Source organism: Xiphophorus couchianus, chromosome 21 (assembly GCF_001444195.1).
Source record: "Xiphophorus couchianus chromosome 21, X_couchianus-1.0, whole genome shotgun sequence".
Classification (NCBI taxonomy): Eukaryota; Metazoa; Chordata; class Actinopteri; order Cyprinodontiformes; family Poeciliidae; genus Xiphophorus; species Xiphophorus couchianus.
In genome coordinates, this window is record NC_040248.1 from 886,621 (window position 1) to 911,361 (window position 24,741).

The 24,741-nt window shown below is 49.6% G+C and overlaps 2 protein-coding genes across 3 annotated transcripts in view; one reads left to right on the forward strand and one right to left on the reverse strand.

The window, feature by feature from the left end:
* The window catches only part of rreb1a (ras responsive element binding protein 1a), a 39,513-nt gene extending 26,200 nt beyond the window's left edge, over positions 1-13,313 (forward strand). For both annotated transcript variants that reach the window (XM_028004295.1, XM_028004296.1), the window contains exons 7-19: positions 39-202; positions 2,002-2,146; positions 2,220-2,365; positions 3,475-3,664; positions 3,744-4,004; positions 4,082-4,526; positions 4,600-6,124; positions 6,191-6,591; positions 6,671-6,832; positions 6,950-7,084; positions 7,168-7,280; positions 8,050-8,701; positions 8,924-13,313. In XM_028004295.1, the coding sequence (XP_027860096.1) occupies positions 39-202; positions 2,002-2,146; positions 2,220-2,365; positions 3,475-3,664; positions 3,744-4,004; positions 4,082-4,526; positions 4,600-6,124; positions 6,191-6,591; positions 6,671-6,832; positions 6,950-7,084; positions 7,168-7,280; positions 8,050-8,701; positions 8,924-9,450 (4,866 nt within the window). In that variant the 3' untranslated portion in view covers positions 9,451-13,313. The remainder of the gene's footprint in view (positions 1-38; positions 203-2,001; positions 2,147-2,219; positions 2,366-3,474; positions 3,665-3,743; positions 4,005-4,081; positions 4,527-4,599; positions 6,125-6,190; positions 6,592-6,670; positions 6,833-6,949; positions 7,085-7,167; positions 7,281-8,049; positions 8,702-8,923) is intronic.
* Positions 13,314-16,404: 3,091 nt separating this feature from the next.
* rmc1 (regulator of MON1-CCZ1) lies at positions 16,405-24,397 on the reverse strand. The gene is made up of 21 exons (XM_028004426.1): positions 24,175-24,397; positions 23,899-23,975; positions 23,721-23,805; positions 23,576-23,632; positions 23,414-23,500; positions 23,205-23,345; positions 22,250-22,353; positions 22,071-22,160; positions 21,878-21,983; positions 21,525-21,633; positions 21,414-21,458; positions 20,090-20,143; positions 19,894-20,022; positions 19,721-19,827; positions 19,525-19,644; positions 19,148-19,225; positions 18,968-19,072; positions 18,812-18,880; positions 18,615-18,702; positions 18,395-18,532; positions 16,405-18,156 (listed from the first exon to the last, which is right to left on the reverse strand). Exons 1-21 carry the CDS (start codon positions 24,271-24,273, stop codon positions 18,077-18,079), a joined length of 1,968 nt encoding a protein of 655 aa, XP_027860227.1. The 5' UTR covers positions 24,274-24,397; the 3' UTR covers positions 16,405-18,076.
* Between the last annotated feature and the right edge of the window lie 344 nt (positions 24,398-24,741).

The window sequence follows — 24,741 nt, forward strand, 5'->3', positions numbered from 1 at the left end:
CCCGCCGACACACACTGACACACTCCTCCGCCCCGCAGCACAACGCGGACGCCGGCGCCACCGACCATTCCTGCAGCATCTGTGGGAAGTGTCTGAGCTCGGCTTCGTCTCTGGACCGACACATGCTGGTCCACAGCGGGGAGCGGCCCTACAAATGCACCGTCTGCGGCCAGACCTTCACCACCAACGGGAACATGCACCGGTACACCCACACCCACCCACACACACACACACACACACACAGCAGGCCAATCAGAGCAGAGAACCGTCACAAGCACAGCAGAGAATCGTCCTGCTTGTTTCCAGCTGCTGCGGCCTGAGGCGTCGGGGGAGACAGGAAGTTTAAGCAGATTCAGATCCAGCCGCCATCACACCCACCAGAGCTCCACCCGGCCAATTATCAGCCGGGTCCAGGCGCCGTTGCCGGGGCCGACGACCCGTTAGGCTGCAGGAAGAGGCCGGGTCCAGAATCAGGTTTTAGTAACCAGTAGCTGGTCCCAGTCCTCCCAGCGCTCCCTGTTTGCGGCGCTGTGGTTCTGTGAGCGTTTCTGTCGGCCCGCTAGCCGTGGGCAGGAAGGAATGACGGAGGCTGACGGACACACAGCCGTCATTCTGCTCCAACACCACGATCCGTTTCTGTCCTGGAATCAGTTTCAGTTCAGATCTGAACTTTAAACGACAATTAGAGTAAAATATTCTAAAAGGAAAGAAGAGGAGGAGAAGGAACAACGATGGAGAACGCAGCAACTCAACGAGAACCAGAGGAAACACCAGAGAAACCCAACAAATCAGCAAAAACCACCAGAGACGTTACAGCAGGAGGAACATGGAAACAGAAACTTTAATTCTTTAAAACAAGAATTAAAGTTTTGCTGTAACTTAAGAATTAAAGCAGAGGAAGAAGCAGAACGAGGATTCAGTCAACAGAAATCTGTTCATTTCATCCGACTTTCACATTTTATGCAAAATGAGTTTATTAATGACAGCTTATTAACAGTTTATTAATGAAAGTTTATTAATATCAGTTTATTATTAACTGTTTATTAATAACAGCTCCATTAGTTTGACATCACTGATATTCATAAGAGAAACAGGAAATGAAGTCGTAGTTTGTCTGTAGTTTGGTCCAGTCACCAGACAGGAAGTATCAGACATTATAAAACGATTTAACAACAGCAGAGGGGCTGATGGGTAATGTAGTCCCTCTGTTGACAGCAGAACATCTGGAAACATTGTTTGCTTTGAATGTTTAAGGCTGAGAGATGAGAACTGATCTAAATGTTTCCTCTGGTTCACTGGTCACCAGTCCTTCCTCCTCCTTCCTCCTCCTTCCTCCTCCTTCCTCCTCCTTCCTCCTCCTCTTCCTCGATGTTTTCTCAGGTCTTAACTTTCTTCCTGACTCTCTTCTTCTTTCAGTCTCACTTTCCTCTCATCTTTTTCTTCTCATTCCCCCTCCTCAAACTTTTCCTTGTTTCCATCCCGTCTCTCTCTCTGTCTCTCTTTCTGCTGACTCTGCGTGTTTGCTGCTCTCTGATTGGACGGTTCAGGGGTCACGGGTTTGTTTGCAGCAGCCTCTGCTCCCTGATTGGGCCCCTGCTTCCCTGCGTTCTGATTGGTTGATGAGCGGTTTCCTGTCAGCTGCTCCAGATCTGCTGACTGGCTGTCAGGACCTCTTATGGTCGTCCAGCCGGCTGCCTGAGGCCGCTATTAATAGATGACACCTTGGAGCCCCTCTTCCTCTTTTTACTCATCTTCCTCACTGGTTTCCTAGCAACCTTCCTCACCTTCGTTTCCATCTCCTTGTGTCCTTCGTTTCTTGCTCCCTTTTTCTCTCTTTATTTATATTCTTTCCTCCCTCTGTCTCTTCATCTCCATCACAATCTGCTGGCTCCGCCCACTTCCTGTGGACTCAGTTGGCTCCACCCAGAATGTTTTCCCAGAGTTCGTCCTGCAGTTCCTTCCTGATGAAGGTGATGACCTTTGACCTCCTCCCCCCCTCAGGCACATGAAGATCCACGACAAAGACCCGGCCAGCGGCCTGGTGCCACTCAGCAGCCCCCCGTCCCCCACCAAGCGGCGCCGTCCCTCCGTGAAGCGGCGCCAGGGCCTGGAGGACGACCCCGGAGACGAGCCGCCCGCCAAGAAGGTAAGAGCCGCGTTGCTCCTGCCGCTCCGCCGCGGCGCTCCGCAGGGAACCAACGTCCCGGCTCTGTGTCCAGGTGACGGATGAGGCGGGGGCAGACGAGTCCGCGGCGCTGCCAGGGGCGGAGGAGGAGCTGCTGCCGTGTCCCATCTGCTTCAAGACGTGCAGCTCCAGACTGGACCTGGACGCCCACATGGACACGCACCCAGACACGCTGCTGAGGTAGGGAGGCCAGTTACCCCAGTTACCTCCCATTATCAACCAGTTACCTCCCATTATCAACCAGCTACCCCCATTATTAACCAGTTACCTCCCAGTTACCACCCGGTTCTGGGTGAACAGAAGTTCTGCTGGATTTTCAGCCACCAGATCAGTTTTCCTTTCACATTGAGATTTGTTGGGTTTAAAGATGGTTGGATGTTTGGTTGGATGTTTGGTTGGATGGTGAAGTTGTTGCATTCTGACAGGCTGTGTTGTCATGACAACCATTCCCCAATGAAACAACAACTGGCTGTCGCCATGGAAACGAACTCACCTGTCCCACAAGAACAGACACAAAGTGAGTTTGTTATTCATGGAGATGGAGGGATGAGAAACTGGAAGAAAAAAAATGATCAGAATAAAATATGGAGAGAAAATGATGGAGGGATGATAAAAGGAGGAAAAAATAATGAATAGAAAAGAAAAGCTGGAAAGAGGTCAGCAGGCGGCGCTGAGCTCGTTATGGAGGGAGGAGAATATTTAGAGGTAAATCCTCGTTAATCAGCCGGTAAGAGGATCGACTGGAGGGAGGGATGGAGAGAGGGAAGGATGGAGGGATGGAGGAGGAGGGAGGGAAGGATGGATGGAGGAGGAGGAGAGATGGAAGGATGGAGGGATGGAGGAGGAGGGAGGGAGAGATGGAAGGATGGAGGGAGGAGGAGGGATGGAGCGGTGGTTTAACGGAGCAGCAGGATGAATTTCAAACTTTTGAGGATCAAACTCCTGATGTTCTGGTTCGGTTCTGCTGGTCTGGTTTCAGTCCCAGGACCTGGTTCTACAGGTCAGTCCATTATCAAGTACTGGTACCAGATGCTATTAGCTTCCTCATGCAGCAGAACCGATCCAGGGTCCAAATGTTTCGAGGAACTGGAACCAAACGGGTCGTAAAGCTGAAGAGATGAACCGGTTCTGGGTTTCATATCCAAATCATTGTTAAAGAATCAATGACAGAGTAAACAAACCCTGACTCCGCCCACTGTGACGTAAACAACCAGTGACTCTGCCCACTACAACGTAAACAGAGTTTTAGATTAGATCTAAATCTGGTTCTCCTGGTTTCTGCTCTCCAGGTGTGATCTCTGCTGCCTCTCTTTCCGGACTCACCGCGGACTGCTGCGGCACAACGCGGCGGTCCATAAGCTCCTCCCCCAGGACCCCAGCGGCCACCCCTTCATCCAGAACAATCCCTCCATCCCCACCGGCTTCAACGACCTGGCCTTCATCGACTTCTCCTGCAAGAAGTTTGCTCACATCGCTCAGGTGCGTCCTGTCGGACCGGCTCCTCGCCGTCCCACGGTTCCACCTGCGCTCTAACCCGTCCGTCTGTCCGTCCCTTCAGGTGTGGTGTGAGACCAACCTGCGGCGCTGCATCAGTAAGTTCCACCGCTTCGTCTGTGACTCCTGCGACAAGGCGTTCCCGCTGCGCTCTGCCCTGGACCTCCATAAGACCGCCTCCCACCCGGACAGATCTGCTGAGGCCGGCGAGACGCTGAAGGAGAACGGAGAGACGCGGGCCGACGAGGAACATCAGGAAGCGGGGAAGCCGCCGTCAGAGCAGAGCGGCCTCCTGGAGGCCCTGGGCCTGCAACACGTCTCCCAGGTTTGCTCCTCTCCTGCCTCCTGAGGCCCAGAGCTGCCCAGAGCTCGGGTTCTGATGCCGATGTTCTCACGTTCCAGGTGAAGTCCGGTCCGACCGACGACGAGATCCATCAGGCCCATCTGGACAGCATCAAGGTGATCCACGTGGAGCCTCCGTCCTTCAGCCTCCCTCAGGAGCCGGCCTCGGCCTTCCTGTCCGGCGGGCTGGGCGTGGCCCTGGGTCTGGGCGGCCTGGCGGCGCTCAGCATCCCGCTGCTGGAGGCGTCCGGCTCCGCCCTGCAGGGCCTGTCGCACCGGGACGCCCTCGGCCTGCTGTCGCTGCAGCCCTTCCAGGCCGGCTTCCTGCTGCAGCCGGAGGGGGGCGCCGCCACCGCCGGCGCCGCCTCCTCCAGCTGCAAGCCAGGAGAGTCCGGCGGCTCCGGAGTCATGGAGCTGGCCGACATCCAGCAGATCCTCAAGGTGGCCACCGCCGCGCCCAACCAGATGGGGCTGCCGCCGCTGGCCAAGGCGCCGGGCTTCACAGGTCAGCCCTTCACCAGCTTCTCCCAGTCTGACCTCCAGACCGGTTCTGCTCTCTAACTGGTTCCGTCCTCCAGGTCAGCTCTCGGGTCAGAAGGCGATGCCGCCGCTGAAGCCCAAGCCTCCCATCAGCCCCCGCTCCAGCCTCAGCACCACCACCCCTCCGCCCCTGCAGAGCTCCCAGCAGGCCTCACTGGGCTGCATCAGCCCCAGCCTGCCTCCGCCCACTCCCTCCATCTTCAAGACGCCCTCCTCCTCCTCGGCGGGTGGCGGGGCTCACATGGAGGCCGAGTCGATGGGCGACGCCAACACGCCGCTGTCCGACTCGCCGCCTGCTGCCACCACGCCGCTCCAGGAGGAGGCGGGGCTAAGCATCAGGAAGGCGGGAGTCAAAGCGGGGAGCACCGGCGCCTCGGCTAAAGGCTCGTTCCCCTGCCGCTTCTGTGACCAGGTGTTCGCCGTCTCCGGTGCCCTGCAGGCCCACATGCGCTTCCACCTCGGCATCCTGCCCCACCAGTGCAACATGTGCGACTACGTGGCGCCGGACAAGGCCACGCTGATCCGCCACTTACGCACGCACAGCGGCGAGCGGCCGTACGTCTGCCGCATGTGCCACTACCCCTTCACTGTCAAGGCCAACTGCGAGCGCCACCTCAGGAAGAAGCACGCCAAGACGTCCAGGAAGGACATCGAGAAGAACATCAAGTACGTCACCTTCAGCAGCGGCGCCGGCATCACCACGGCGACCACCACGCAGGAGGCGGAGACGGGCTGCGAGACCACCTGCCGGTTCTGCGGCGAGGGCCTGAAGACGTACCGCGCACTGCAGATCCACCTGCGGACGCACAACGGCTGCCAGAGGAAGCCGTTTGAGTGCCGGCGCTGCGGCGCCGCCTTCCTGGCCAAGCGGAACTGCATCCACCACCTGCTGAAGCAGCACCCAGAGGTGCAGGAGCGCGAGATCGAGGGACACATCACCACGCTGCTGCCCTCTGCCGCCGACGGCGCAGCACTGAACGGCCTGGGAGCGGTGAAGGCGGAGGAGCTGCTGTACCCAGCGGAGCTTGACCAGCCGCTCGACTTCTCCGCCAAGGGGCGGGGCAGCCGGACGGCGTCTCCGGCCATCAAGACGGAGAACGCCTCGCACGGCTTTGACAGCGCCGACCCGGACCAGCCCATCGACCTGTCCATCCCCAGCAAGCGTCAGCGCCGGGAGGCCGGCGACGGCACAGAGCTGAAGACGGAGCAGAGCGCCACCGTGGAACAGCAGCTCGCTGCTTCTCCAGAGGAGAAGGCGGCGGGCGCCGTTCTTCCTGTGCAAGCTCCGCCCCTGACGGGCTGCTACCAGCTGCCTCCCGCCGCCAGCCGGTCGCAGCGCCTCAAACCGCTGCTGCCCAAACCCTCCGCCTCCTCGCCACCCTCGGTGAAGGACTTGGCGCCGCTGGCCTCTATCGCTCAGATCATCAGCTCCGTGTCCGCAGCGCAGGGCATGCTGGACGGCGCCGCCCAGACCGCGGCGCCGTCCTCGCAGCACGATACCGAAGCCTCCGGACCCGCCGCCCCGGACCCGCCCAGCGACGACGTGTCCGACGGATCCTCCAGGTACTTCCCCTCCTTCTGCCGTACTGCGCCACCATCTGCGGCGTCTGACTCTTCCTCTCCTCACAGGCGGCGGGCGCGGAAGAAGCCGGCCTCTCTGGCGGCGAGGGAGAAGGCGGCGAGTGGCGCCATCGACCTAGAATCCAGCGGAGAGTTCGCCAGCGTGGAGAAGATGCTCGCCACGACCGACGCCAACAAGTTCAGCACCTACCTGCAGACCAGCGCGGCCGAGCCGGCGAAGAGGCCCGAGACGGCGCCGGCGGCGACGGAACGAACTGCAGCCACCGGAGTGGAGGAGAGGGAGTCCAGGGCGAGCGAGGAGGGGAAGCCGGCGGCGGCCATGACGGTTCCTCAGACTAAAGGAAAGAAGAACGCCTACTCCAACTCGGTCCAGAAGATGACCTGCCCGTTCTGCCCACGCGTGTTCCCCTGGATGAGTTCGCTGCAGAGACACATGCTGACGCACACAGGTAACCCGCCGCACAGACTGCTACAGCAGAGCGGCAGGAAACCAGGCGGCCAACTGAAGCGTCTCTCCGTCTCCTTCAGGCCAGAAGCCGTTCCCGTGTCCGCGCTGCGACGCCTTCTTCTCCACCAAGTCCAACTGTGAGCGCCACCTGCTGCGCAAGCACGGCGTGACGCACCGGACGCTGCGGCGCAACGGCGCCATCGTGAAGAAGGAGGGGGACGACGGCTCACAGGAGAGCGCCGGTACGGGCCCCGACCACGCTCCCCTGCGGTTTATGACCCGGTCCACCGCTGCCACCCTGAGCCTCATGTTGAGAACCCCGGGTTCCTCCTCTTCACGGTTCCTTTGTGTTTCTGCAGAGAGCCAATCAGAGACGGAGCAGCTGCCACCAGAAACCAAGGACCTCGCCCCAGAATCAGGCCCCGCCTCCACGGCCAACAGTCCCGCCCATTCTGACATCACTCCGCTAAGCCCCACCCCCAAAGCAAGCCAAGGTCAGCCAACGAAAACAGTTCAATCTATTAATACCTCAACTGTAAACAGTAAGCTAATGCTAACGCTAACGTTCGTGCCTCAGGCTGCAGTCCATCTGCAGAGCAACAATACACAGAAACCACTGAGCAGCCTGACCAACAGGGGGCGCCAGAGACCAAAGGAGCAGCAGCAAAACAGCCTCCGCAGAGCAGCAAGGTAACAGCCTGTCAGACAAGATTCAGGGCTAAAACCAAAACATTTACTGTCCCTTTAAATCCTCGGCTGAAATCATAATGCCTGATTTTATATCTAATTAAGTTATTACCTCTGTTCTGTTAGATGTTAAATTAACTAGATTCATTTGAACACTACTAACTCACCATTAGCCTAAATGTAGCTATGATGCTAACTAGCTACACAGCTAACTTTGTGATGCTAATTTTCTACCTGCACACACAAAACACACCTGAGATTAATCTGCAGAGTCAAATAATTCTATTATTACCATTAAAATGGTATTTAATGGTTTTTTATTTCACTTTATATTTAATGTTGGCCTTCAGGGGTCACATGATTCTGACCCCCCACTTGGTGTCTGCCACACGCCCAGGGGTCGCGACCCCACATCTGAGACCTCTGTTTTAAAATGCATCTAAATACAGAAAGTTCAGTCCTACAGGCTTTTAAAATAAACAGTCATAGGTTTCATATTTATGTCATTATTATTTATCATAAAAGTCTAAAATAATTCTTTGATTTAACGACGATTCAGTTTTACTCATTTCTGACGCTAAAAAGTCTGAAACCCAAAATAAAACTTGTTTTTATAATTCTGGTGAATTTACAGATAGTCTAATTCCACACAGTCGGCCGATTTCAGCCTTCTGCCTCCCATAAACCACATGCAGTTCACACTCCAACCACCAGATGGTAGCAAAGCGAATAGCATCTCTAGCATAACCAACATGTCTTCCTGCTCCTTCAGGCCGAGAACACGGACGACGACGACTGCCACAGCAACAAGAGTCTCGACCTGAACTTTGGCAAGAAGCTCATCGACTTTAAGCTTTCCACTTCCTCCTCAAGCTCCGCCCCTCCAGAAGAGCCACGCCCCCCATCTCCTTCAGCTGCGCCCCAAGACACCCCAGAGATCCCCGAAGAGCAGGACAAGCCGGCGCCCTCCTCTTCCTCGGCCAGCAGCCCAGCAGGGAAGCAGCAGCCCGACTACAAACACGTCTGTCGGGTTTGTACAAAGAGTTTCCGCTACGCAATGACTCTGGCTCGCCACGAGAGGGCGCACCTCTCAGAGGAGGAGCAGGCGGCGGCGGTGACGGAGGAAGAGGAGGGTCCTTTGCCTGCGAAGGAGGAGGAGGAGGAGAGCAGAGCTGCTGAGGCAGAGGAGAAGGAGGCGGAGATGGAGGAGGAGGACGGAGGAGAACGGGAAGGAGAGAGCGACGGAGGCGAGAGCGGAGAGTCGGAGGAGGAGAAGGAGAAAGAGGAGAGGAGCGACGAAGAGGCGTCTGAACCAAAGAACAACGAGGGAGGAAGGGTGGACAAGAGGAAGAAGATCTGCACCGAGTGCGGGAAAAGATTCTGGTCTCTGCAGGACCTGACGAGACACATGAGGTCACACACAGGTACCTTGACCCCGCCCCCAGGGTATATAGGCCCCGCCCCCATGGCAGATAGGCCCCACCCCCAGATCAGATAGACCTGCCTACATGGTAGATAGACCCCGCCTCCATTGCAGATAGGCTCCGCCCCTTAGCTCAGGTTCTTGGTGGAGGGAGGAAGCTGTGGTTGCCATGGTGACTCCCTCCTCTGTCTGTGCTGCAGCGTGACGTTGTGTCTGTCCCCAGGCGAGCGGCCCTACCAGTGCCAGACGTGCGAGCGGACCTTCACCCTGAAGCACAGCCTGGTCCGCCACCAGCGGATCCACCTGCGGCCGCGCGGCGCCGACGGCGACGCCAGCGAGGACGGAGACTCCTGCGCCCCCACCCCCACCTCCACCTGCCCGCCGTCCGAGAACGAGAGCGAGTGCGGCAGCGGCGTGGCGGGGGCCAAGGAGCTGGAGGAGGAGGAGGACTCCAAGGAGGAGGTCGAAGGTCAGCGGGAGGGTTCCGGGTCGGCGGAGGAGGAAGACGTGGAGAAACGGTTCGACCCGGCCCCGCCGCCCTGCGCCGACCCCCACCAAGCTACTGAATCAAAGACGAGCACCAGCACCGACTCACCCGCACCACCAGACGGCGCCAAAGATCCCACCAACTGCCCAGCAGGGGGCGCCGCGGCGGACGGTTTCATCCAGGGGCTGCTGGAGATCCACAGCAAGCCGCCGCTGGAGCGCCGGCTGCCCAACGGAGAGCCCCCCCTGGTGGGCGTAGACTGAGGGACCCATCACCGCAGTGCCATACGACGAAGGACGACGACGACGATGATGATGATGCAAAAACCAGAGCGTAAAATCTTCTCCCGAAAGACAGAACCTCGTTTTCTTGAAGTGCCTTACTACTAGTCCGACTTCTAAAGATGTTTTTGTTGCTATATCTTTATCTGCGTTATTCCGGAGGATGGATCTAAATTTTTATAGCTTTTTATGATGACAGTGATTTACTATTTTTGTGCGGGAAATCTATATTTCAGCAATAAAAAGAATAAATGATTACGATTTATTGTTCTAGATTTGTGTTTTGAGAATCGATGATCAACTTGGAGACGCGGACGGACTTGGGAACTGTTCGGGTCGAACCGGAGCGGCGACGGACTTCTGTTTGCTCCGGTTTGAACATCATGTTTCAGATTTAGACTGAATAAAATGGCGGCTGGCGGTGGGACTGAGGAAAGCTGTTGTAACTGGAAACCTGCCGGTTTAACCGCCATCTCTGCATGGAAACCTTCAGACTGATCCGAGTGTCTGGGGGGGGGACGCCGTCGTTCCTGTTTAAACCCATCACACTATCCCCCCCCAGAGGCGTTTCTCTCATCATGATTCTCAGTTGATTCCGCGCCGTGCAGCGCCGCACGCCGCTCGCCGCTCACCGCGCTCGGCTCTTTCTGCATGTTTGCATTCATATTTAGGTGTGTTTGGGGGGGGGCTTCTCGTTTTGTGGATTTTCTTTTTTTAACTGAACAAATTGAACGTTTTGTTTTTGTGTTTTTGAGTGTGAATGTGGCCTGTCTCTGGCCTGTCTCTCATCGTCGCCCCCTAGTGTTTGTTTTTAACTTGCAGGGCCTCCGACATGCTAACACGTAGCGGCACTAACGCCTGTTTCAGGTTCAGTTTACCTCAACTTTTGCTTTTTAACTGAAGCTGTTAGCGCAGCTCCGGACGCAGCCCTGAAAATCCAACGTCTTCCTCCCGGGTCGCCCGGTTAAACCGAGGCGGCCGCCGCTAACGGCTGCTAACGGCCGCTAACGAGGCGATGTCGGAGGTGTTTCTTGGCTCAGACAGACACGCTGTCTCGAAGTGTTTTCAGCTCCGTGTCTCAGAACGGGACGACTCTAGATCAGTGTAGCTTCATCCAGACAATCTGACCTTCAGCTCAGTTAAACCTGCATTTATTCCCCTACAGTATTATCGTCTGTCTGGCGTTTCCTGCGTCCTGTCTGGTTTCATCTCCTCTCTGAGGGTCCGCCTCAACGCGTATTTCCTTTACAGCTGACCCCAAAGGTCTTCAGCTGAGCATTAGAGACAATCATTGGTTTCCAGAAGAAGATAGGTGACAGCGGATGGGTTTATAAAGAATAAAACAGGTTGGTGTGAACACTATTTGGTGTCTGAAACCTGCTGCACATGTTCTTAAAGGGCTAAACGTCCATTAGCACCAACCTTAGCAGAGGGACGGTAGCCTGGCTGTCTCTTCTTTTCTTGCTTGTGTGTAGAAAACTTTGCTTCTTGTACATTTTCTTTTTTAATATTAGATGACCTCATAAGCAAATCAAACCTCAGTGGCTTATATTGGAACTGTACGGCGGTGATGGTCGGTTGTTTAATGATTCTCTAATGTCTCTAATGATTCTTCATTAGAGACAAATCAAGGATTAGAGAAGCGGAACCGCTCCGATTGGCTCATCGCTGCCCTGAACTGGCACTAACGTTTTCCAAACCTAATACTACCACCTCTTCTGTTCGTACTACTAACTAGTCAGGAGAGAAAGGCTCGGCCTCTTTAGCTGCTTCTGCAACAAACAACTGGACTTTATGACTTCAAAAACTTTACTTAATAATTATGTTCAACCATTAATCAGGTATCTGAAGCTTAAAAAAGCTGTTGAGTTGTAATTTTCTACCTGAGGTTGCTAACACCAGCTAGCGAGCTGCTAAAAGCTTCTTTAGCTAATTTGTTGCTTACTCTTTATGCTAATATGTAAAAAAAAAAAAAGGCTAAATAAAATCTAAACTGGATGTTTTCAGTTTAATTTTTGATTAATTGAAGATAAGAAAATGGTTTGATGGGTTTTAGTCAAGATGCTACTCGGCTAACACGCTAACAGGTCGCTGTTTCGTTTTAGTCTTAGATTTCAGTCAAAAATTGGATTCAGTTTTTCTTTCATTATGATGAGCAAATTCTGTTTGATGAAATTTACCAGTTTGGTATTAATTTACCCAAACATGTAACGTTGTTGATGCTAGCAAAGCTAACGGATAAAAACCGCTGCTGCAGCGGTTCAACCAAGCTAGCTGCTGCAGCGGTTCAACCAGGCTAGCTGAACTGTTACAAAAACAATAAATCTTTGTGTTTAGGAATGAAATTCTGTCATATGAATTTTTATTACTTATTTTTCTTTCTAAAACTATTTTGCAGAGATTTGTAGATAAATGTTTTAATTCTTAGTGAATATGGGACGTGGCTAATAGGCTAACTCTGGTTCACTGAAACTAAGCAGGAAACAATTATTGTAACTTTTCTTTTTACCTGAGATGAAATAAAATTACCACCAAATTATTTGCAAAATGTGCAAATTTGAGACTAATTTTCACAAACCTGCAAACAAAGTTAGCGCTAACGTTGAAGTGAAGCTAATGCTAAACCTTACCTTTACTCTTTAGTAAAAAACATAAACTATTTTTTAATAATTAAGTTGTGAATATAGTCCATAAATATCTTTATGTTTAATCTGAAATGTATTTTGATTTAAGATGCTAACGGGCTTCGTTAGCTTCTGTTGTTGGTGTTAGCTGTGCTTTTCTCATGAATTCAACTTCCTGCAGAGGTCGGTAAAGGAGCGGCCCTTTCTCTCTCGATGGTTTCTGTCTTGTCCGCTTCCTGTGTCCTCCCTGTCCTCGGGGGGTTTGTCTCCATGTCTGTCCCGTCTGTGTGTGCGGCCATATGAATACTGGACTTCCATTCGAATGCACATGGACTGTTTTTATTGTATTTATTTGGAGCCCAGGCATGTTTCTGTGTGTGAGTTTAATTGTCTGCAATGACTTGAGAAGAAGCCATGTATTAAAATGTCACATTTATGCTGCAGAGTTGTTGAGGATCTGGTGTTTTTGTTGTTGTGGCCCGACCGGCTTGCTCAAGGGCCCGGCAGGAGAGACTCGGACTAGCAATAAGAATCCTTCTGAATCCAAAAGCTTTATGTAGATTTTCCTGTGTGAGTCGAGAACAGTCTGTCTGGGTCTGTTGGTTCTGTTTATTTTTAGTTTTCGTATATGACATAAATGCATATAAAACTGTGAAAATCTATTGTGATTAATTAAAGGGTGAGTTTTAGGTTAGATTTTTTTTGCATGTTAATCTAATTTGTTCATTATGGATGATTTCTCCTTTCTCCATCACTTCTTGTGCTACACACATATAAAAATATCAAAATCTATATAATCTCGCTCTCAGGGTCTTTCACAAATCCATGATTTGAAATGCTTCTTGTTGTTTTCCTCCTGAGTCGCAGCTTGTCCAGATTACTTTGTCTTTTTTAAAGATGACATCATGATTCAGATCTGTAAATCACTACATTTAGCACTTGACTGTGAACTCGTCGTTACCAGGCACAGAAAATGTGGTTCGATTTTTGGTCTCCAAACTCTCTGATCTGAAGCCTTTTTTGTTTTATTTAATGACTTTTTCTTTGTGTACTGGACCTCAATCACAAAGCATTATAAATACACAGTCTGGATCTTTTTCTGTCCCCTGCTGTTAACAACATGACAGTGTTTCACAGAGTCTAGAGATGTAAGCCTCCTCTGTATTCAACCCAATAAGAAAAAGCAATAAAGATTATGTAAAGGAAAGGTGTGTGAATCAACACGGGTCATACTTCTGTCTTCTTTCATCGTCGGAACCGGATTCTGGGCCTTTAAGTTCTTTCATTAAGGCTATTTAACACCTGATAGACTCAGTTCTCCTTCTCACTGAGTCAAACCAACCTGTTCCCCTCCTGGCCTGTGGGGGCGCTGCACCAAAAACCACTGAAGGAAACGACACAAAAACCTCTGAAGACACTGAGAGCAACTTCCTTCTTCACCAGATGGAAACAAGATGGAGGCGTCAGATTTTAGTGTTGGAGGATTTCTCTTTAGTCTTTGGCTAAAGACCAGGAGCCATTTCTGCTGATAGCGCTAGGCTAGCATGTTAGCTTTGGTTGTATTTACCCAGAATGCCCTGTGCTGTAGTCCACTTACTGCTTTTGGAGCGGTTTCCGGTCCGCTTGACGTTCACATTCAAACCGAACCAAAGTTCACTTCAACCAAACCCAGACTGAGGTTTGGAGGACCAGAGGTCAGAGGTCGATTAGCATTCACACCTCACCAACTGAACTGGACTTTCTAGGCAAACGGACTGAAGTTGGTCTAAACAGGTCTGGTGTCACTGCAACTTTAAATCTTCAGTACCGTAGGAACGTTTGGTGACAATCTGTTGATGTTCCAGCTCTTGGTTCTGTGGTCAAGAAGATCTTCAAATGTCCATCTCTTCAAGAACCCAAAGATGGATTATTCTATTTCTCTGTAGAATCTCTAGAACTTCTCTAGAACCTACTGACTGTGGCTCTTTGAGTCTATAAGGACGATTTAAAGGTTTTTCTCTAGTAATGGTCATGATTCAGTCACTGGGTTAGACTGAAAACATCAGAAGACTGACAGTCACTGATTGAGTCATGAGCTCGACTCCCTTTCAACAAGCCAACCCGCCATTTTAAAAAAGGTACAACTGAGCAGAATGTCCAACATAACTTCCATCTCCCCCATCGGTTGTGTCAAGTATAGATCACATTTTGCTACTTTTCAGACTCTGGGACCAACTAGATGACGACACATTCACTAGAGCACTTATTCCACTGTAATGGAAAACAACCCAAAAAGGGCAAAGGGCCCTTTAATCTGGGCTTTGACATCTGGTGTTCTGCAACTTTAAGAAGTGTCCCTGGGGCGTGCTGTGGTGGTGCAGTGGGTTAGCACGCCCCACATTTGGAGGCCTTAGGCCTCGACGCGGACGTCGCGGGTTCGACTCCCGGTCCCGACGACCTTTACCGCATGTCTCCCCCCCTCTCCTCGCCCTCCTTCCTGTCTGCCTACTGTGGAAAAAATACGAGCCACTAGCGCCGCAAAAACTCTTCGGAGGAAAAAATGGAAAAAAATCAGATGGCTGAATTAACTCATCATGCATTGAAGTTCACCAATGACCTGATGGATTCAGGTGTGTTGAAGCAAAGATGCAGCTAACGCCGCGTCTTCAGGCCTGGATTTGAGAAACCCGTGGTGTAGAGTTAATCAGTCGGGCCTCGCTGTAGAGGTGCCAATGTTTCCTTCAGTCTCAAAATGTCTGCCTGTCACTTTTTCCCAGGATGCTTTCCCAAAAGCATCTCGACTTTTAGTCCATGACTGAGATTACACAATCAAGAGTGGAGCTGGGAAGGAGGCCAGACTTTATGCAGCTTGTGAAGACATCACAGAGACACGATGAGGTTTTTGTGGTTGGAGGAGTCAAAGAAGATCTTCCTGATTGAACCGACGGTCCCACAGGACAGTGTGAAAGACTCACAGCTCTGGGAGTAGCAGCAAGGAGGGTCAGATTGCTGTCCACGGGCTGGGGGAGGCAGCAGAAGGAGCAGCTAGGCAGCTAGAACAGGAGCAGTTCAGCTAGAGACCAAGAGAGGACAAGCAGTGACTGGAGGGTGTTGGGGTTAAAGGTCAAAACGTCCAGTGGAAGTTGGACGCCACCTAAAGACATCCCCTCGAGGCTGAAAGCCGCAAACATGACTGAAGAGGCATCAACTAGATGTTTTCTGTAGTGTGGCTGGAAGTGGCCCTAATCTTCTACTATAGGTTAAGTGATTCAAATTTTTTTTTAAAAAGTTTGTGTTGTTGGCTTCAAAACACTTTAAATATGTCCCAATGATCTGGTTATGAAATATTAAACAAATTTCAAGCCGCAAAAATATAATAAATTTAAAAAAAGACATGCAGTTCTGTGCGCCGCCAGATGGGGGCAGTGTAGGAGAATTACCTGAACCTGGAGCTGTTCGAGTCAGAGAAGAAACCAGCGGGACTGAACTTATGTAAGTTTATTATCTATAATAAAAGTTAATGTAGCTCCTTTTAATATTCTAGTTGCATCAATCCCTTCTCAGATTATAACAGACTCTTAATATTTTGAGTTTTTTCCCCCAGACGTTAATTTAACTTGAAGCTAAACATGCTAATACGGCAGTAGGTTAGGCTAATGTAGCATCTTTGCTTTTAAGGTTTTTCAGAGGTTTTTGTAGGAATAATGTGCATAAAGTGCCAAGTTTTGGTATTATAAATATCTGCTTAGTTAACTTTAATCTTCAAGTGGTCAGAATGAAGCTTTTTAAATTAGGTTAAACGGCTAATCTGATGGTTAGCCGGCTCAGTCCTGCCCCCTGTTGGTCAACAGGTTTATATTGTGCAGCTTCAGATTATTGGAATGTTTTCAAGAGTTTTATCAAAAATCATCCTGTTGGGTAGAGCTTTGTGCAAACATCCACATCCTGGATTATAATAACCATAAAATAACTGCATTTTATTAGATTTCAGCTGAATTTTATTTGTAGAAAATTTGCTGCATTATTTTCTTCCCAAACCTACTTTATGAACCATTTTGTGTCCAGCTGCAGTCTCCAGGCTGCTTCAGGCTTTGAGTCTGAAGGAGCCACAAGTTTTTATAGAAGATTTGTGACTTACTGAAGGAAAAAAGTTAAGCTTCTTGTTTTAATTATTAGTTTTAGTTGCAGGAAGTGTAATCTTGAGCTCCGGGTGGTTTGTGAGCACCGTCGCCCCCTGGTGGCTGTCAGGATGTCTGCAGCTTCAAACCTGCTCAGGTGAACAGAGGTAAAGTTTTAAATGTTGTGATTGTTCTCAGTCAGTGAAGAAAAACTGTTAAGTTCACATAAAATCCAGATTTATTAAAATTATTTATTTTACATAATGAACACAGATTTACATCAGAGTTATGCAGCCTCATACCGGCATCAGCGTAAAACCCGGGGGGTCATACCCCCCAATCTTGGAAAAGTCTACAATGGTCCCCCCCCCCCAAATAAAATCATTGAAGAAACGTTTGCATTTAAATAATATCAATATGAGAAGGCAAAAGAAACACACACAAAAAATCTGCCATTTATCTCAGAAAAATACATTTTTAGGCCCCCCTCCCATTAATAGAACAATGGTTCAGTCCAAAGTGTAGGAGGAGCAACAGCAGCTGAACGGTACCGGCTGGCAGAACCGCTGGAGTAAAGAGCTAGCTGTTAGCTGCTAGCTAGCTGCTAGCTGTAGCTCTGCATCACAAATAAAAACCCTTCAGTAAGTAAATACTTAAAGCAAAAGAAACATTTTATTTTCTTCTGCTCAGTGGGAAGAAACTCATTATCAATAAAAAATCATTCTGCAGTTTGTTATTTCATTACTTTGAATCTTGATAAGCTGCTTTATTAGCAAAACTGCTACACTGGTTTCATAGACTTAAGCTATTTTGTTAAAGGCAGCAAACATCTCATTCATATTTAACTCTTTAACTTTTAGTTAATTAGAGTTTGAAACTGGAGGAGGAGCTGAGGAAGTGGACCAGCTCAGAGTGGAGCCCAGAACGGATAGAAAAATCAGAAAGTTATAACTTTATTTATCATAGAGCCTTTAAAACCACAAAATAAAATCTGAATATTTTTCTATATAAACCCTGGTGCTTTAAATGTTACGTTTAAACTATAATATTCCCCAGATATTATTTTCTATCTACTTGTTGGTTCTCAGTCATCCAGGATACGGCAAAACTAAAAAGGCTTAAAAATAAATTAAGTTATAATTTAAACAGCCCATAACATGTATTGGGAACCATTTCAATAAATCGATGTTTATGATGAATTTTATTAAGAGCAGTTACTCATTAAAGCTTTTTTATTTAGAGCCTTAAATGTTTGTAAAGGTGCAGCAGAGATTAGACCAGACTGAACAAATTGTACCTAAGCAACATTTAAATTTTAGTTTTATTTCTCTGCAGGTTTTTTGCTGAGAATAAAACATGTTTGATGTGCATCACTAATCATTTTGATCCTGCAGCTTGAATGTAGTTTAAAAACTTTTTAAACCACATTTTACGTTACATTCCACTGTAACTTTGCCGACCCCCCCAGAATTGCTCTTAAGAAATTTTCCCCAATAATGAGATGGATTTACGCCCCTGCATACAGGTGCAGCTCAGGCTCCGCCCACAACAGGTGACCCAAATACTAATTTCCTGTTTCAGTGCTCATGTGTTTATAGCTACACAATGTTAAAGCTTCTGCTCTGAAAGTCGCCGTATTTTAGGGATAAAGTTACATTTCACACTTTCTAATCTTCCAGAAAAATCATCTGCAGTTTATGGAGTTATAATAACTTTATAGTTATAATGAAATAAATGACAGATTAGCAGTGTAGATATTTCCAGCTGGAGTTATTCAGAGAGAGATTTAAGCTGTGAGGAAGAGGAGGATGCTGGAACCTTCCTGGTGGCTCTGCTGGGTCCGTCCGGTCCTATGGAGGTCAGAGGTCATCATGTGGGGGCGGGGGGTCACACTGTGGTCGGCTTCATCAGCGCCTGCTCCCCAAACAGCTGCTTGAAGTGCGCCACGTGCTCCTCACAGTGTTCCCCTGGTAACGACACATCACACTGTAACTCAGCTACCAGCTAGCATTAGCATCTCATGACAGTCGCTAAACTGCTGCTAATCTGATTTAATCGATTTCTGCTTCTTTCTCAAAAAGAAATTCTAAATGACAGAAAAAATAAAAACAGGATTTTAGTTCAATCTTTCCTCTGAATGAACACCAGCTGGAAACAAGATGGCGGCCGTGCATCACTCTGAACCTCAGAGGTTCTGGTTCTGACCTGGGTTGAAGGACGGGTTTCCTCGGAGGCGCTGGTTCCGCTGCTGGAACGACCGGAACACGGTGTAGAACAACATCTGGTCTCCCGTCTGCCGCGCCGCATCCAGGAACTTCCTGGCCGACACGTTGTCATGGCCACCTGCGTCAACAAACCGGGTCAACGGTTACAGGAAGGCCTTATATGGTCGAAGAGCTGCGGAGCTAACGGCTAACAGTCGTACCGACGCTGCGGATAAATCTGAGCGCGCCCAGAACCTGCTGCTTGGACAGCAGAACCTCCACGATCTCATCGTTAGCCGTTGACAGGCGCTGGAGGGACAAGATGGAGGGAGACAGATTAGCAGGATGGACAGAAGGTTAGCGTGTAGCATGGGGAGGTTCTGGTTGGTTCTGGCCCAGTTCCTGTTTGGTTCTGTACCTTGAGCATGTCCAGAGACAGCTGGTGGGCCGGAGGGTAGGTGCTCTCCAGAGACAGCAGCAGGCAGGCCTGAAACACAGAACCAAACAGAACCAGCTGAGTCGGGTCGCTGCCCCCCTCAGCATGATGCTGCCGCCGTCGTGCTGAGGTTCTGACCAGAGGTTTGGAGTCACTGAGGACGTGGTACTGCAGGAACTGGTGCAGCATGTAGAACAGGTTGTTCTGGACCAGAGTCTTGATCACCAGTTCATACAGGTAATGCTGCAACCAATCAGAGGCAGAGGCATCAAAGACGGGGAAACGGGAGGCGGGAGCGCTCACTCGGCCGCGTTTTACCTGGACGGTGATCTGGTTCTGGTTCAGGGAGCGGATGTACTCCATCAGCACGGCGATGATGAACTTATGGGACACGTCCTGCGGCAGGTTAAAGTTTTGAATCAGCATAAATAAGTTTTAGTTGGAGGTAAAAACACTTTATGTGAAATTAATTATAGAAATTAAAGCATTTTGGTGGAAATGTACTAACGTGTGTGTATTTTTTATGTACAATATGTATGAGATTAGAACAGTGTAGTTACAGCGTGCAGCCATGTGGGGGCGACAAACCGCTGAACCTCTACAGGAACATCAGATGAATAAAATCTGATATTTAAGGAAAAATTCTCCATGTTTTGATGACGGATCATTATGGGATGCCTCCCAGCTCCTCCCACCTTCCTCTCTGTGAACGCTGACAGGACGTGTGTGTACATGTCTGATTGGTCGATGACGGCCTGCGTCCGGACCGGCCGCTTCTGGGCGCCGCCTCCTCGACTCGGACCCGACTCCACGGCCTGCAGACCCAACAGAGACTCGTTTAGCCCATCCGGGTCGCCGGTTGTTCAGAGAGCCGGGGACTCCCGCGCTCACCGCCGTGTAGCTCTGCTCCGCCTCCAGGTACTCCTTGTACACCTGGTTGAGCTTGTCGAAGACAGTCGCCACCACGGGCAGGCTGCCCTTCTCCTGCCCGTCCAGAACTGGAACAGAAACAGCCGTGAGTTTCCCGCCTGGCAGGTGGAGACGCTGACAACTGGGACACGCACTCTGAGAGCACACTGACAGGATCACCATCTTGCAGTCCCGCCGCCGCAGCAGGAAGTCCATCAGCTTGCCCTTGTCCTGCAGCAGGTGGACAGTAGGCGGCAACCTCACCTGCAGGTACCACAGGTAACCTGGGGCACAGGTGAGAGGTTACAGAACAATCCAGCCACCGTTAACTCTGGCAGGAGGAGGACAAACCTTCACTGGCGCTGATGATGATGTCGGGCTGGAAGACGCTCCAGGAGGAAGAGTCTGGGTCAGAATTCAGGAAAACAAACTAAACGTCTTAAAGGAAGTGACCTTTGACCCTCAACGAGTCAAACATGAATTAAAGTGGCTTCATAGACGCAGAGAGATAAAGAAGGAAGTTCAAACAATTATAACAGAGAATCACCTCATCCCCTACTCCAACATCACCTCATCCTCTACTCCAACATCACCTCATCCTCTACTCCAACATCATCTCATCCTCTACTCCAACATCATCTCATCCTCTACTCCATCATCATCTCATCCTCTACTCCATCATCATCTCATCCTCTACTCCATCATCACCTCGTCCCCTACTCCAACATCACCTCGTCCCCTACTCCAACATCACCTCGTCCCCTACTCCAACATCACCTCATCCCCTACTCCAACATCACCTCATCCTCTACTCCAACATCACCTCATCCTCTACTCCAACATCACCTCATCCTCTACTCCAATATCATCTCATCCTATACTCCAATATCATCTCATCCTCTACTCCAACATCATCTCATCCTCTACTCCAACATCACCTCATCCTCTACTCCAACATCACCTCATCCTCTACTCCAACATCACCTCATCCTCTACTCCATCATCATCTTATCCTCTACTCCAACATCACCTCATCCCCTACTCCAACATCACCTCATCCTCTACTCCATCATCATCTCATCCTCTACTCCAACATCACCTCATCCCCTACTCCAACATCATCTCATCCTCTACTTCAACATCCTTCTAACCAGACAGATTCATAAAAGAGAAGCAAAAGCAAAGGAGGTGGGTTAGCAGAGCTACCCAACTTGTTACTGTTTCATTTACTTAACTGAATGTCTCCATCATGAATCTCACCATCATCAGAAATTCATAGGATGAATAAATAAAATTTGCTTCATTTCTAAAGTAAAATAAAACAATAAATGATGAAATCCTGGAGAAAAACCCTTTGACTTGTTTGATCAGGAATTTTCCTCAACTTAAATGTTTGAAAACAGTAAATACATTTTTTTTTGGGTCAAAGTTTGAACAATCAGAAGACGTTGTGATTCTATGAAAAATAAACGTCTGGGTCAAAGAATCGGGTCTACTTCCTGTCGGCGGTGAAGAACATCCCACTGACCTCGTTGAGTTTCCACAACAGGTTAAAATGCGTCTAAAACAGGAAGTGACCTGCTTTCTGCCTTCCCAGTCATTCTCTGAAACAGACCCGTAGTTTTAACGAGTCAGCGGTTCTGACCCGGTTCTGATGCCAAGACCTAAAGGATACAGAGCTGACATGGAACCGGCGGCTGAGTCGGGACGGCAGCCGGACCTGCAGAAACACTCGGAGTCAGGTTTGAACGTGGACTCGAAGGGCAGTTCTGACCGGGTCGGGTACCTGACAGAGGAATCCTGTAGGGATGGATGGACCGGGCCGGCAGAACCGGCTGGTGGGTGTTAACGGCGCAGTCCGGTTCCTTCAGCCTGGTGTCGAAGATCAGAGACGTCTGCCGGAGAAAAACTCGGATCAGGACACGTCAGAAACGAGTCCGCCAGGTAGCAGGTCCAAACCCGGAGAGTCACAGGTCAGATCTACAAGTTTACCATCAAATAATCAGCGAGGCTGAAAATACAAAGCAAGACTCGAGTCTCAGGCTACAAGTCCTGTCTTTAGGGGACCAGTGTAAGTCGAGTCCTGTATCTGAGTGAAGTCCGAGTCCGGTTGCCGAGTCCCGGGTCCGGCCGGCTGACCTGTGAACTCTGGTGGTGAACGACGATCAGGTTGTCTACGATGTTCAGGGCGAACTTCCCGGTGGTGTTGAGCTTCAGGACGTGGCTCTTCTTACAGGCTCCCTCCCTGGAGCAGAGCAGAACCAGAGGGACGGGTCGGCGTCGGAACCGGGCCGGTCCTGGACCGGGTGTTCCGAACGCAGCGCCGACTCACCTGGGCAGGTGGTAGAGCACCACCTCGGCTCCGGGGCTGTTCACCGTCCGGGAGTGGTGCTTCAGGTACATGACGTACAGCTGGCCGTAGCTACACACACACACACACACACACACAGAGCGCTCAGCTTCATCTGCAGTCATCATCATCATCAACCACCCCAACGGACCGCCACCTACATGGTTGCCATGGCGATGTCCCTCTCCGACAGCGTCAGCTTGGCCGGTTTGGGGACGACCGGCAGCTCAATCTCGAACTTGGTCATCCTGGTCATGGTTCCGTTCTGGAGGACAGAGAAGAAGATGGTCAATATGTCAGATAAATAAATCACTACACCTAACATGGCCACCGAAAAATTCAAGATGGCCGCCATGGTAAATTCATTTTTGCACAAAATCACAAATTAGATTAAATTATTTCATGTCAGATTATAACCTACTTTGAATAATAGAAATCAAGTATATTTTCTTTCTTTCTTTTTTTTTCTGTTGTACATGTTTCAAAATGGCCGCCGTGGTTGTCATGGAGAATATTTTTTACACCAACACCAGCGGTAATTATAGGACACAGTTCATTAAAAAGTTAGATTCACCAACTACTAACTTGCTAACAAACAAATTAGCAGAAGCTAATTCTAACATCTTGACCTCTGATCTCCAGTCAACCATCTTCATCTCCTTTCAGCTGACAATAAAAAATTGTATAAGTTAACAAACATAAAAGTTTGCTCAACATCAAACTTCTAAAAGCCTAAAAATGGGTTTAAACTAGTGATAAACACAAAAAGTTAGTGGAAGCTAACGCTAACCAATAAGACAACAGTCTTCCACACCTTCTTCCAGTTGGTGAGACTCAAACTGCTACTTATTACTTTATAGTTGCATGAAAATGTTGACCAAAGTCGAAAACGTATGATGTGACAAAGTTTGTCCAAGTCATGAAAATGGGGAACGTTAAAAACAGCGGCCATCTTGAAAAAAATCTATCAACCTGAAATACAAGATGCTAATGGGAAACATGGAAATCATACAACCTGAGGGGTTAGCATGCTAATGTTATTAGCTCCTTAAAGGCCATTACAGTAAGGTTCTGCGCTACACCAGAACTTCCAGAAGCGGATCAGGAGAGACGGACCCGGAAAGCGAACGGCTGCAGAACGTTGCCCTGCACCGTGGTGGACAGCAGGATCACGGCCGTTTCCGGGCAGTACTGGTACCAGTTCACGTTGATGCTCTGACTCTTCAGCAGCTTCAGGCTGCGCTTGTCTGGGAACACCTGGACACACGGACACACAGGTGAGCTGCGGATCAGAACCGAGTCTCCGGGGAATGACCCGGACCGACCTGGTAGAACTCTATGCCCTGGTCCGTTATGAAGACGATCTCGTTCCAGCTGGTCCAGCAGAACCCCAGAACGCTGGCGTTCTTCGTCTGCAAGAGCAACAGAAGCAGTTAGCGGACAGAACCGCCTCCACTACATGACCTTTGACCTGTAGTCGGACTGACCTTACACTCCTGGGTGAACTCTGTGTGCGGATAGTCGGGGATGAAGTTGATGAAGTCCTGGAAACGCGGTCAGACGGTTAGGAACCAGAGCCAAACAGAACCCAGATAACTTCTACCTCCAAATACAGATGGTCCCTGAACTCACCACGGACTTGGAGGTCCGCTGGACCGCCAGGATCTTGTTCCCGATGGAGAACTTGATGCACTTCACCTCCCCTTTATCATCCATCCTGCAGAGAAAACCATCAGCCTGACCTTTGACCTTTTCATTCTGGACACTTCACAGCTTCATCACGCTTAGAACCTGATATGATCTGATGTACCTGAAGGCAACGCTGCTTTTGTCATCAGGCCCTTTCACCACCACACCTGTGGCTCCACCTGAACGCACCGCAAACACCTGCAGACAGAACGCAGGGCACAAAAGTCCCGCAACTTTTAAAATAGTTTTAAAAGAAAATACACCTGTTCTCCCTGCTGGTACTGATTCTGCTACAAACAGCTAATTCAAACACATCATTAGTTACCTGTGTAACCAGGTGTAAACCAAGTCTTGCTAACAGCTTGCTAACTGAGCAGAGGCTAACGGGTTAGCTCACCTGTTTGTTAGCTTCATCGAAGAAGACGTTGTTGACGCTTGACGCATGCTCAAACTGGACCGGGTTCTCGCTCAGCTCCAGGTAATGCTCCTCCGCCATCCCGACTCACCTGGCCTTCACTTTACCTGCAGTTTGAAGGCGGAAAACAGCGCGGAAGCAGCGGAGCATTAGCTTTAGCTGAAGGACAGGACTTCCGCTTCACTCCTTCAAAATTGGGGCATAACCAGGCTCAACTTCACGGGGAATTCTAGTTTCAGTTTTAAATTAATTATCGGTGTTTAATTAATTTAATTACTTGAATAAATTGTATATTTTATTTAATCTGCTTATTTTGATGTGGAATATTTTATCTAAATATGAGTTACAATAAAGATTATGATTGTTTTCTTCTCATTTTTCTGTCAGACCATCTTCCTGTGAATATTTTTCAGAAACTTGGTTTCTTCAGGAGTTTTCAGATAAAGATCATGATCTCCAGCGGGTTGAAGTTCAGTGATGCTGAATCACTGAACTTCAGCATCACTGATTCTTGTAAGATCCCTCTTGTAATTTGAAAGTTTATTTTGA

Coding starts and splice junctions, on each gene's coding strand:
- rmc1 (XM_028004426.1), bottom strand. CDS start 24,273: ATGGCGGAGGAGCATTACCTGGAGCTGAGCGAGAACCCGGTCCAGTTT. Junction 23,633..23,720: donor AGCGGACCTCCAAGTCCGTG/GTGAGTTCAGGG, acceptor CCGCGTTTCCAG/GACTTCATCAACTTCATCCC. Junction 19,828..19,893: donor CCTGTCAGTGTGCTCTCAGA/GTGCGTGTCCCA, acceptor TTTCTGTTCCAG/TTCTGGACGGGCAGGAGAAG.